This window comes from Penaeus vannamei, chromosome 24 (genome assembly GCF_042767895.1).
Source record: "Penaeus vannamei isolate JL-2024 chromosome 24, ASM4276789v1, whole genome shotgun sequence".
NCBI classification, from domain to species: Eukaryota; Metazoa; Arthropoda; class Malacostraca; order Decapoda; family Penaeidae; genus Penaeus; species Penaeus vannamei.
This window is the reverse complement of record NC_091572.1, coordinates 28,377,263-28,389,762: the sequence shown is the minus strand read 5'-3', so window position 1 is coordinate 28,389,762 and position 12,500 is coordinate 28,377,263. Positions and strand designations below refer to the sequence as shown.

The following is a 12,500-nucleotide window of genomic DNA, read 5'->3' as shown; positions in this document are numbered from 1 at the left end:
GGGAGTGGGCGTGGTGGTGTGAGTGTGTGTTGGTGTGAGTAGTGGTGTGAGTGTGTGGTGTGAGTGTGAGTGTGCGGGCCGGTGGGAGTGGGAGTGGTGGTGTGAGTGTGTGTTGGTGGGGGGAGTGGGAGTAGTGGTGTGAGTGTGTGTTGGTGGTGTTGGTGTGAGTAATGGTGTGCGTTTGAGTGTGCGGGCCGGTGGGAGTGGGAGTGGTGGTGTGAGTGTGTGTTGGTGGTGGGAGTGTGAGTGTGAGTGTGCGGGCCGGTGGGAGTGGGAGTGGTGGTGTGAGTGTGTGTTGGTGTGAGTAGTGGTGTGAGTGTGTGGTGTGAGTGTGAATGTGCGGGCCGGTGGGAGTGGGAGTGGTGGTGTGAGTGTGTGTTGGTGTGAGTAGTGGTGTGAGTGTGAGTGTGCGGGCCGGTGGGAGTGGGAGTGGTGGTGTGAGTAGTGGTGTGAGTGTGAGTGTGCGGGTCGGTGGGAGTGGGAGTCGTGGTGTGAGTGTGTGTTGGTGTGAGTAGTGGTGTGAATGTGAGTGTGCGGGGCGGTGGGAGTGGGAGTGGTGGTGTGAGTGTGTGTTGGTGGTGGGAGTGGGAGTAGTGGTGTGAGTGTGAGTGTGCGGGCCGGTGGAAGTGTGAGTGGTGGTGTGAATGTGTGTTGGTGTAAGTAGTGGTGTGAGTGTGGGTGCGCGGGCCGGTGGGAGTGTGAGTGGTGGTGTGAGTGTGTGGTGTTAGTGGGAGTCTGAGTGTGAGTGCTGGCGTGAGTGTGTGTTGGTGGTGTTGGTGTGAGTGTGAGTGGTGGTGTGAGTGGTAGTGTGCGTGATGGTGTTTATGTTGGTGTGTGTGCTCATGTGAGTGTGTGGTGTTTGTGTGAGTGTAAATGTGAGTGTTAGTGGTGGTATGAGTGTGTGGGTTGGTGTGAGTGTTTCGTGTTGGTGTTTGTGTGAGTGGTACGTGTTGGTGTAAGTGGTGGTGTGCGTGGTTGTGTAAGTGGATCGTGTTGGTGTTTCTGGTTGTATTCATGTTTCGTGTTGGTGTGCTTGTTGGTGTTCGTGTATTAGTGGTGTTGGTGTTCGTGCTTCGTGTTCGCCTAAGCGTGTTGGTGTTCGTGAATATTGATGATGTTTATGTGTTTCGTGTCGGTATGCGTGTTGGTGTTTGTGTATGTTGATGGCGTTCATGTTTGTGTTTCGTGGTGGTGTTCGTGTTCGTATTTCGTGTTCGTGTTGGTGTATGTTGGTGGTGTTTGAAGTATTGTGGTCATTGTTATTGCTATTATCTTAGTTATCTTTGTTATCATTGTTGGTAATGTTATGATTATAATCATTATCATAATAATGATTATTATTGTTATTGTTGCTTTTCTCGATGTTGCTGTTTTCATTATTACAATCAATATCATTATTATTACTATGATGATGATAATGATAATGATATCATTATTATCATTATCATTGTTTTTATTACTGTTATCACTATTATTATTATTAATAATATTGTCATAATCATCATCACTATTATTATTATTATTATTATTATTATAATTAATATTATCATCTATATCATTATCATTATTATTATCATTATTATTATTATTATTATTATTATCATTATCATAATTAACAGTATTATTATCATTATAGTTATTATTATTATTATCATTATCATTACTATTATTATTATTTTTATTATTATTATTATTATTATTATTATTATTATTATTATTATTATTATTATTATTATTATTATTATTATTATTATTATTATTATCATTATCACTATTATCATTATCATTATTATCATCATTATTTTTATTATTATCATTATCATTACTATTATCATTATTATCATCATTATCATTCTTATTAAGACGATGATTATCATTATTGTTATTGTTGTTGTTCTTGCTCTTGCTGATGTTGTTATCGTTGCCATTATTATAGTTATTGTTGTTATTTTTCTTATTGCTATTGTTATTATTATTATCATAATTACTAATACTACTATTACTACTATTATTGCTATTATAATTATCATTACTATTATGATGTCATTTTTGTTCCTATTGCTATTCGTTATCAATATAATAATCTTCAATTTGATTATCATTATGATTATTGATATCGTTGTTGTTCGTTTTATGTGTGTTACTATTATTTGTTATTATCGTATTTATTATTATCAATGTTGATTATATTATTGTTTTAATCATCATTATTATTGTTATCATTATTATTGCCATTAGCATTATGATAATCATTATCATTACTGCCATTATTATTATCATAATGATTATGATACCATTATTGTTGTTGGTGTTATTATTATTGTTTTGTTGCTGTTGTTGTTATTATTATTGTTTTGTTGCTGTTGTTGTTATTATTATTATTATTATTATTATTGTTGTTGTTATTATTATTATTATTATTATTATTATTATTATTATTATTATTATTATTATTATTATTATTATTATTATTATCATGCTGGTTTTTATTCATCTTTTGATTGAATGATTTGATTTTTTGTTGGATACTGTATTTTTATGAGCTACCTTCAATACTAATTTATTTATGCATTCTGGCTGTTTGCTTGTTTCCTTGTGAATGTAGTTAGATTTTAAATCCTTGACAAAAGTGAAGAATCAGTGCACTATTATGTAATTTTGCCTAATTACAAATATATTACATATAATGATTTCATCTTAATAATAGTCATTTTCTCATTTGTAGAATATTAATCTTCACAGAAATAGATAAAGTATCTACATATTACTGCAAATCAAGTAAAGTTCTTTTAAATTGTAACAGTAAGGGCGTAAACAGCAGGATATAAAGTTATAATGATATGGCTGGCTGTTTTATATCTTATTGTTGTTATTTTTATTACAATATCATCATTGTATTATTTTGATCATTAATATTATCATTGCTGTTTTGATTAATATTTTGATTATCATTATTCTTTATTATTATCATTATTGTTATTATCGTTACTATCCCTTCTCGAGAGTTGTCACTTTCGTATTTCCTTATCGAATTTGGTGATGATTCCGTGATGAAACTCGAGAGTCATGCCTTTCGTTCAGCTTACTTTCCGTTTTTTTCTTCTTTAATGTGTTGTATTGTGTTCTTTTTTACCCTTTTTTGCATAGAGGGAAGGGTGTAAATAGCGAAATATGTTCTTCACCAAAGACATTTTGTGAAAGACCTCTAAGATAAAGGCTTTTCCATTCTTATACGTTTGTGCCGATACATATATAAATATATACATATATATATATATATATATATATATATATATATATATATATATATATATATATATATATATATATATATATATATATATATATATATATATATATATATATATATATATATATATATATATATATATATATATATATGTATGTATGTATACATTGTAAAGAACTAAATGAGAAAATGCATCCAACCAAAGGACTAAATGGAGAAAGGTTGAGAATCACTGAATTAAATGCTCAAACTCGACGGCCTTATTTGGCATAGGATGTTTGCCTGACGTGAGTTGCACCGCAACACACGCATGTACCCCTCCCCCCATACAGCTCACGCATGGACATAAGCATTTGTATAATTATGTATATATATATATATATATATATATATATATATATATATATATATATATATATATATATATATATATATATATTTGAAATCAATTTCTTTTCACTGTTCTTGATGTTTTGTTTCATCTTTGTGTGCACGTTAATGTGTTTTTTGTTCGTATATATTAAATATATATATATATATATATATATATATATATATATATATATATATATATATATATATATATATTATATATGTATATACATATATATATATATATATATATATATATATATATATATATATATATATATATATATGTATGTATGTATGTATGTATGTTTATATAGTACTATATGCATGTGCCATTACACACACATGTATTGTAAGTTGATAAGTGAGTGAGTAACTAGTCAATGAATTTTATAATCAGACTATTTTTGTGAGCTTAACTTAACGTAGTGGAGAAGTAACTTGTACTTTTAGTAATTTTGATTCTCATGAAGAATAAATAGTTCCTCTTTGTTGTATTTTGAATAGATCCTAAACTTGGAGTGGCATGCAATACTTTAGATAGAATAAAACTTAGGAAATGTGTCACAATTTGCCACCAATGAGAATTCGGGAAAGACAAACCCTGTGTTGACTTGATGGTAGATAGCAAGAGAAAAGACGATTCTCTAAACAGTTTTATTATGAAAATGATATACTCTACAAATGCAGAAAGCTATGAATGAGAATGAATATTTTCACAATACAGGAGATGCATTTGACCGGTTTCGAATATATCTTCGCCAGTGTTCATGTGTTTCTGACGAAGATTTATTCGAAACCGACCAAATACATCTCTTGTACTGTGAAGATATTCATTCTAATTCATACCTTTCTACAACTGTCAACATGAATACGGTCCATATAGTCTACAAAACAGAAAAAAACCCATATAAGTCCATATTATCAAAGTTCTGTCCAATTCCCCCCCCCACCCCAAACAAAACTGTTTAACGCATCGTTTCGTCTCCGGGTTATCCATCTACCACTACTCGACACAAACCCTCTTTTAATCCAATAACTGATCACTCTCACCATGATTATTATCACCATCATCAGCCTCGCCATCTACGCTCTCCCCCTCATCAGAGAACCGAACCATCGAGCTCTCCAGGGCCGAGGACTGGATGGATATTATCATGAAGCAGAAGTTCCCCGACCTCGAACCGCGAGCCCTGGCGGCGGTCCTCCACGCCGTCCGCGCCGCCTACATCTACAGGAACGGCTACACCACCAAGGTCCCCGTCAAGATCATTTCCGAGGTGAGGAGGGCAGGAGGGGAGAGGGGGAAGGAAGGAAGGAAAAGGGAAGGAGAGAAGAAGGGGAGAGGGATAAGAAAGGAAGGGAAAGGGAAGGAGAGAAGAAGGGGAAGGAAGTAGGAGTGAAGGCTAAAAGAGGGGAAAGGGGAGAGGGAGAAGGAAGGAAGGAAAAGGGAAGGGAGAAGAAGGGTAGAGGGAGAAGAGGGAGAAGGGGAAGGAAGGGGGAGTGAAGGCTAAAAGAGGGGGAAGATGAGAGGGAGAAGGAAGGAAGGAAAAGGGAAGGAGAGGAGAAGGGGAAGGAAGGGGGCGTGAAGGCTAAAAGAGGGAGAAGGGGAGAGAGATAAGAAAGAAAGGAGAGAAGAAAGGAAGAGGGAGAGAGATAAGAAAGAAAGGAGAGAAGAAAGGAAGAGGGAAAGAGAGAAGAAGGGGAGAGGGAGAAGGGGAAGTAAGGAAGAGGGAAAGGGAGAAGATGGGGAGAGAGAGAAGGGGAAGAAATTGAGAGGGATAAGGAAGGAAGGGAGAGGGAAAGAGAGAAAAAAGGGAGAGCGAAGGGAAAAGAGGAAGAAAGGGAAAGGGGAAGTAAAAGAAGGGGAAGGGGAGAGGAAAGCAACGGATGCCAAAGTCTCCGTCAAGAATATTTTTAAGGTGAGGAGAATAAGGGAAGAGGGGGAAGGGAGAAGAAGAAAAGAGGAAGGAAGGTAAGAAGAAAGGAAGAGGGATAGAGGGAAAAAAACTAAAAAAAAAAAAAAAGAGAGGGTGGAGAGGAAGGAAACATGTTACGAAGGAGGGGGAAAGAGAGAGGAGGGAAAATGGAAAGAAGGAAGGAAAGATGTTACGAAGGAGGGGGAAAGGAAGGAAGGGAGGACGTTGAGAAGGAGGGGAAAAGAGAGAAGCGGGGAAAAGGGAAGGAAGGAAGGGAGGATGTTCAGAAGGAGGGGAAAGAGAGAATAGGGGAAAGGGAAAGGAAGGATGTTACGAAGGAGGGGGAAAGAGAGAAGATGGAAAAGGGAAAAGAAGGAAGGGAGGAAGAATATTAAGAAGGAGGGGGAAAGAGACAAGAGGAGAAAAGGGGAAGGAAGCATGGGAGAGGGAATGAAGGAACGAAGGCTAAAAAATGGGGGAGGGAGGATGAAGAAATGAGGAGAGGAATGAGGAATACTCGCCAAGGTCAAAATTATTTCTGCTGTGAGGTGGAGAGCGAGATGAGGGGTAAAGGTGGAGGGAGGGAGATAGAGAGATGGAGGGAGTGGGGTAAAGATGAGGATAGGGTTGAGGAGGGGGAAGGAAGAGGAAGGATACACGCACACACACACACACACAGACACATACACACATATATATATGTATGTGTGTGTGTGTAGACTGCCATGTATATTGCTTGATAGATAGACAAATAGATAAAAGATGCATATACACATATGTACATTTATACATATGCATATACGGACACAAACAAATACCTGGATAGATAAGTATACAAACATATTACCTCAAATCAAAAGTTACAAAGGTTCACCAGAGAATCACTGGGAGACAAATAACTCCTAGTTAAGTAACTTTGTGTTTTCTATGTCATTTCTATTCTTAGTAGGTTATTTTCTGTTGTTTCTGACGAATGTAATGTATAAATATTTTGTTAAGTACTTTATATTATATTTATTGTTATTGGTTTTGTCACTGTTGTGCGATTATTTTTGTAATGATTATTAATACCGTCAGTGTAATACTGTCACTATTAATGCCATCAATGCAATACAGTAATCGTTATTATCATCATTATTACCATTAATGTTATTATCATTATCATCCCTATCATCATTATCATCATCACACTCATCAACAAATTTTAGCACTATTCCCATTATCACCACCACCATTACTACAATCCCCATCGTCACCACCACAGTCATCACTACCATACAATCACCAAAACCACAATCCTACAACCACTACACCACCAATCCCATACCAACCACTACCATACCACCCCTTCCCATACCATCACTTCCACACCAACCACTCTCATACCAACCACCACCTTCCAACCACCATACCACCCCTCCCATACCAACCACCCCCACCCCTTCCACCCATCACCCCCCCCCTCCACCCTTATCCCCAACCGCGACCGCCGCTAACCCTTCCCTCTCCCCAGCTCATCTCGGACCTCGGCCTCCGCGTGCCCTGCGTGGAGGAGGCGGGACTTCTGAGCCACTGGACACGCCTATATTTCGCCGAGTTCTCCTATGTCTCGCCCGATGATGTCCGAGTGGGCAGCCAGAAGTGGATAGGTAGGTGGATAGGGTAAGGAGGGGAGCATGGCGGAGGCGGATGAAGTGGGAGGGTAAAAGGGAAGTGGATAGGTAGGTGGATAGGGTAAGGAGGGGAGCATGGCGGAGGCGGATGAAGTGGGAGGGTAGAAGGGGAGTGGATAGGTAGGTGGATAGGGTAAGGAGGGGAGCATGGCGGAGGTGGATGAAGTGGGAGGGTAGAAGGGAAGTGGATAGGTAGGTGGATAGGGTAAGGAGGGGAGCATGGCGGAGGTGGATGAAGTGGGAGGGTAGAAGGGAAGTGGATAGGTAGGTGGATAGGGTAAGGAGGGGAGCATGGCGGAGGTGGATGAAGTGGGAGGGTAAAAGGGAAGTGGATAGGTAGGTGGATAGGGTAAGGAGGGGAGCATGGCGGAGGCGGATGAAGTGGGAGGGTAAAAGGGAAGTGGATAGGTAGGTGGATAGGGTAAGGAGGGGAGCATGGCGGAGGCGGATGAAGTGGGAGGGTAAAAGGGAAGTGGATAGGTAGGTGGATAGGGTAAGGAGGGGAGCATGGCGGAGGCGGATGAAGTGGGAGGGTAAAAGGGAAGTGGATAGGTAGGTGGATAGGGTAAGGAGGGGAGCATGGCGGAGGCGGATGAAGTGGGAGGGTAGAAGGGGAGTGGATAGGTAGGTGGATAGGGTAAGGAGGGGAGCATGGCGGAGCTGGATACAGTGGGAGGGTAGAAGGGAAGTGGATAGGTAGGTGGATAGGGTAAGGAGGGGAGCATGGCGGAGGTGGATGAAGTGGGAGGGTAGAAGGGAAGTGGATAGGTAGGTGGATAGGGTAAGGAGGGGAGCATGGCGGAGGTGGATGAAGTGGGAGGGTAAAAGGGAAGTGGATAGGTAGGTGGATAGGGTAAGGAGGGGAGCATGGCGGAGGCGGATGAAGTGGGAGGGTAAAAGGGAAGTGGATAGGTAGGTGGATAGGGTAAGGAGGGGACCATGGCGGAGGTGGATGAAGTGGGAGGGTAAAAGGGAAGTGGATAGGTAGGTGGATAGGGTAAGGAGGGGAGCATGGCGGAGGTGGATGAAGTGGGAGGGTAAAAGGGAAGTGGATAGGTAGGTGGATAGGGTAAGGAGGGGAGCATGGCGGAGGTGGATGAAGTGGGAGGGTAAAAGGGAAGTGGATAGGGTAAGGAGGGGAGCATGGCGGAGGTGGATGAAGTGGGAGGGTAAAAGGGAAGTGGATAGGGTAAGGAGGGGAGCTGGCGGAGATGGATAAAGGAGAGGGTAAAAGGGAAGTGGATAGGGTAAGGAGGGGAGCATGGCGGAGGTGGATAAAGTGGGAGGGTAAAAGGGAAGTGGATAGGGGAAAAAGCTAGTGGAGGTAGGGGTGGGTATGGGTGGATAAAGGAGATGGTAAAAGGGAGAAGAGAAAGTGGATTTAGGATAGGTGAATAGGGTAAGGAGAGGATAGGTAAGGAATAGGTGGATAAAGGAGAGGATAAAATGTAGGGGAGTAAGAGATGCGTAGGTGGGAAAGGTAAAGAGAGGTTAGGTAATGGGAGGCACAGTAAGTGGATTAAGGTAAGTGGATAGAGTAAGGTAAGGGGTATGTAGATTAAGTGGATTAGAGTCGGTGGATAAATGAGGGGGTAAGTGGATAGGGAAAGAGGATAGGCAAGGGAGTTAAGAGATGGGGAGGTGGATAAAGCAGAGGTTGAGAGAAAGAGAGGTGAAGCGGGGTAAGTGGATAAAGGGGAGGATAGGAGGAAGCTAATAAAAGGCAGGTAGAGGAAAAGATGTAAGTGTATGAATAGGGGGAGTAAGAGATAGAAGAATACGAGTAAATGAACAAAAGATTGGATAAGAAATAAGGGAACAAAAGAGATAAGTAAGTTAATAGAAGATGATGATAAAGAGCCAGAAGAGGAATAATAAATTAATAAGCGAATATAGGTGTGCGGATTAAAGAAAATATAAAAGTTGGTAGATAGTGGATGTCAATGGATGAAATAGTGGATAAGAGATGAGGAAATAAGTGGTAAGCAGGTAAATAGGGGCAAAGCGCTTAGACGATATATATGGCGGGAAAATAAGTATAAGTTAAATAGATCGTTAAATTTAATCCACATCAAATAACTGAAATGGACAGTGCAATTGTATGCTTACATGTACACATTCTTTTATGTTTCGGGTAAAAATACGTACATATGAAATAAAAGGACATAAGATATGCAAATCATGTATTCTCCTAATGTCTCCAACTTCGCCAAAATTCGATTAACTGACTTTAAAAAACTAATGAATTATTCCACTACTAATCAGCAGTTAAAGAGATGTTTATTTGCAAATCTGAATCGAATTCATTAATGCTGTCCATGATTTAAATTTTGATTACTTGAGATAAGATAAAATCGTTTTAATGTGACTCTTAAGGTTAGCGGCACTATCAATAATTTTGGAAAATAATATACGTTCACAAAAGTACACTATTTATAGTGGAAAAGGGATTTCGGAAAAGCACATAGGATCTATGTACACTATTTGTATACAGAAAAAAGGAAAATAATATAAGTTCGATCATACCCATTATCCGTATACGGAAAAATCAGAAAAATCACATAAGTTCGATCATGTCCACTATTCTTAAAGGAAGTTTGATCATATCCACTATTCTTATAGGAAGTTCGATCATATCCACTAGTTCTAGAGCATTTCTAAAGGAAGTTCGACCATGGCCACTATTCCTAAAAGAAATTCAAAGAATCGCATTACTTCCAACAGGTTCTTACCACGAGAGCGACCTGCAGTTCGTCTTCGGGCAGCCCTTCCTCGGCCTGGCCAACACCCTCCGAGGCCCCAAAGACCGGTCTGTGGCCACCACCATCATGAGTGTCATCATCTCCTTCGCACATACGGGGTAAGATCGGCTGAAGGAAGATCAGCTGGTTGTTTGAATGTTAACCGTCATGTTGTAAAGGTTTAAAAAATGGCGGGAGAATACTTGGTTCGAATTCGGTTCATAGGGATCGTGTAAATAAAAAAAAATATATCGTTTCGCACATCCTATAGAAGGGAATAAACAGTATCATTTTTGTAATTGCCACTGAAAGGTCTTTTACCTTGTGTTTTATTATATAGCATTTCATTTGACGAATAAAAGACATCTGAATAATTCCCGGATAATTATCATTATTCTCTCCAGCGTGCCTGAGTTGGGAGAGATGGAATGGCCTGCTTACAACCTCAGCCATCTCGTCCACCTTGAGCTGAGCGAACAATTGTCTCTGAGTCACAACCTCGTTCAACACAGGTAAAGAACTGTAATCACAAAGTTACTGTTGAATGTAAGCCCATGCAAGGAAGGTGGTGTTAGATGCAAGTTGTCGGTTATATATTGGTGAAAGAGTTTGTATTTCTTTGTTCTCTGTTTCCATTTTATTATAGTATTTGAAGACTTTTGGTTGTCAGGTGTTAAACCATATCCTTAAAGCACAGGACTCAAAGATAATCAAAACTTGAAACTGAAAAATGCTAAAATACAAGTAGAAATTAAATATTTTACAGCTGAATCAGTTTTGACCAGTTTTGGCATCATTTACTATTGGATGTAATGTGTGAAAGGCTGTACTTATAATGATCTCTCTCCCTCCAAAAGTGTTTTCGTAGAAAGTGTAAACTTATAATGATCAAGGTTAAAAACAGAAACAGTTATTTTTTCCCTAGAAATGTAATCTTGTAATAATCTTCAAAGTTTTTTTTTATTATCTCTCTCTTTCTCCAAATGTACTTTCTCAGAAAATATGAACCTGTAATAATCAACCTAAAATAACAGCCATGTTTGTTTTTCCTTTTCTCTCTTTTTCTCCAGCCTGTATTTCCTTCGAAAAGTACTTTCCCTCAGAGAGTAAACATTTTTTTGCCTCCTCCCAAAAATACTTTACCTGAAGATAAAAACTTGTTATTATCACATTATCTTTTATTCTCAGTTTTTTCTTCTTTTTCCATGCTGTTTCTTTCCAAAAATACCTTCTTTGAAAATATGCACATATTACAATCATGATTTTTATTTATCTCTTCTTCCGCAGCCTGTTTCCTTAAAAAATACCTTTCCTAAAAAAATAACAATCATGATTACTATTTCTCTCTTTTTTCTGCATTCTGTTTCCTTCCAAAATTACTTTCCCTCAAAACATAAACGTGTAATAATATATATATATATATATATATATATATATATATATATATATATATATATATATACACACACAAACAAACAATCCTGATTACCATTTTCTCTTTTTCCGCATTCTGTTTCCTTCCTAAATGACTTTCCCTAAAAAAAACATGTAATAATCATATTTTTTATTTCTCTATTTCCCTTCCAAAATTACTCTCCTTAAAAAAAACTTCCAAAATTACTATCCTTAAAAAAACTTCCAAAATTACTATCCTTAAAAAATTCTTCCAAAATTACTCTCCTTAAAAAAAAACTTCCAAAATTACTATCCTTAAAAAATTCTTCCAAAATTATTATCCTTAGAAAATCCTTCCAAAATTACTATCCTTAAAAAATCCTTCCAAAATTACTCCTTAAAAAAACTTCCAAAATTACTATTCTTAAAAATCCTTCCAAAAATACGATCCTTAAAAAATCCTTCCAAAATTACTATCCTTAAAAAATCCTTCCAAAATTACTCCATAAAAAAAAATTCCAAAATTACTATCCTTAAAAAAATCCTTCCAAAATTACTATCCTTAAAAATCCTTCCAAAATTACTATCCTTAAAAAAACTTCCAAAATTACTATCCTTAAAAAATCCTTCCAGAATTACTCTCCTTAAAAAAACTTCCAAAATTAGTATCCTTAAAAAATCCTTCCAAAATGACTATCCTTAAAAAATCCTTCCAAAATTACTATCTTAAAAAATCCTTCCAAAATGACTATCCTTAAAAAAATCCTTCCAAAATTACTATCCTTAAAAAAATCCTTCCAAAATCACTATCCTTAAAAAAATCCTTCCAAAATTACTATCCTTAAAAAATCCTTCCAAAATTACCATCCTTAAAAATCCTTCCAAAATTACTATCCTTAAAAAATCCTTCCAAAATTACTATCCTTAAAAAATCCTTCCAAAATTACTATCCTTAAAAAATCCTTCCAAAATTACTCTCCTTAAAAAATCCTTCCAAAATTACTATCCTTAAAAAATCCTTCCAAAATTACTATCCTTAAAAAATCCTTCCAAAATTACTCTCCTTGAAAAATCCTTCCAAAATTACTCTCCTTGAAAAATCCTTCCAAAATTACTATCCAAAAAAAAATCCTTCCAAAATGACTATCCT

General features: G+C 37.7%; 1 protein-coding gene across 2 annotated transcripts in view; it reads left to right on the top strand.

The window, feature by feature from the left end:
- LOC113805621 (bile salt-activated lipase) overlaps nt 1-12,500 on the top strand; it is a 35,879-nt gene that overhangs the window by 21,985 nt on the left and 1,394 nt on the right. Inside the window, exons 6-9 of one of the 2 annotated variants that reach the window (XM_070138600.1) lie at nt 4,730-4,902; nt 7,055-7,190; nt 9,939-10,074; nt 10,360-10,467. In XM_070138600.1, coding sequence (XP_069994701.1) covers nt 4,730-4,902; nt 7,055-7,190; nt 9,939-10,074; nt 10,360-10,467 — 553 coding nt within the window. Of the gene's footprint in view, nt 1-4,699; nt 4,903-7,054; nt 7,191-9,938; nt 10,075-10,359; nt 10,468-12,500 lie in introns of both variants that reach the window. The other variant, XM_070138599.1, reaches the window with a different exon arrangement.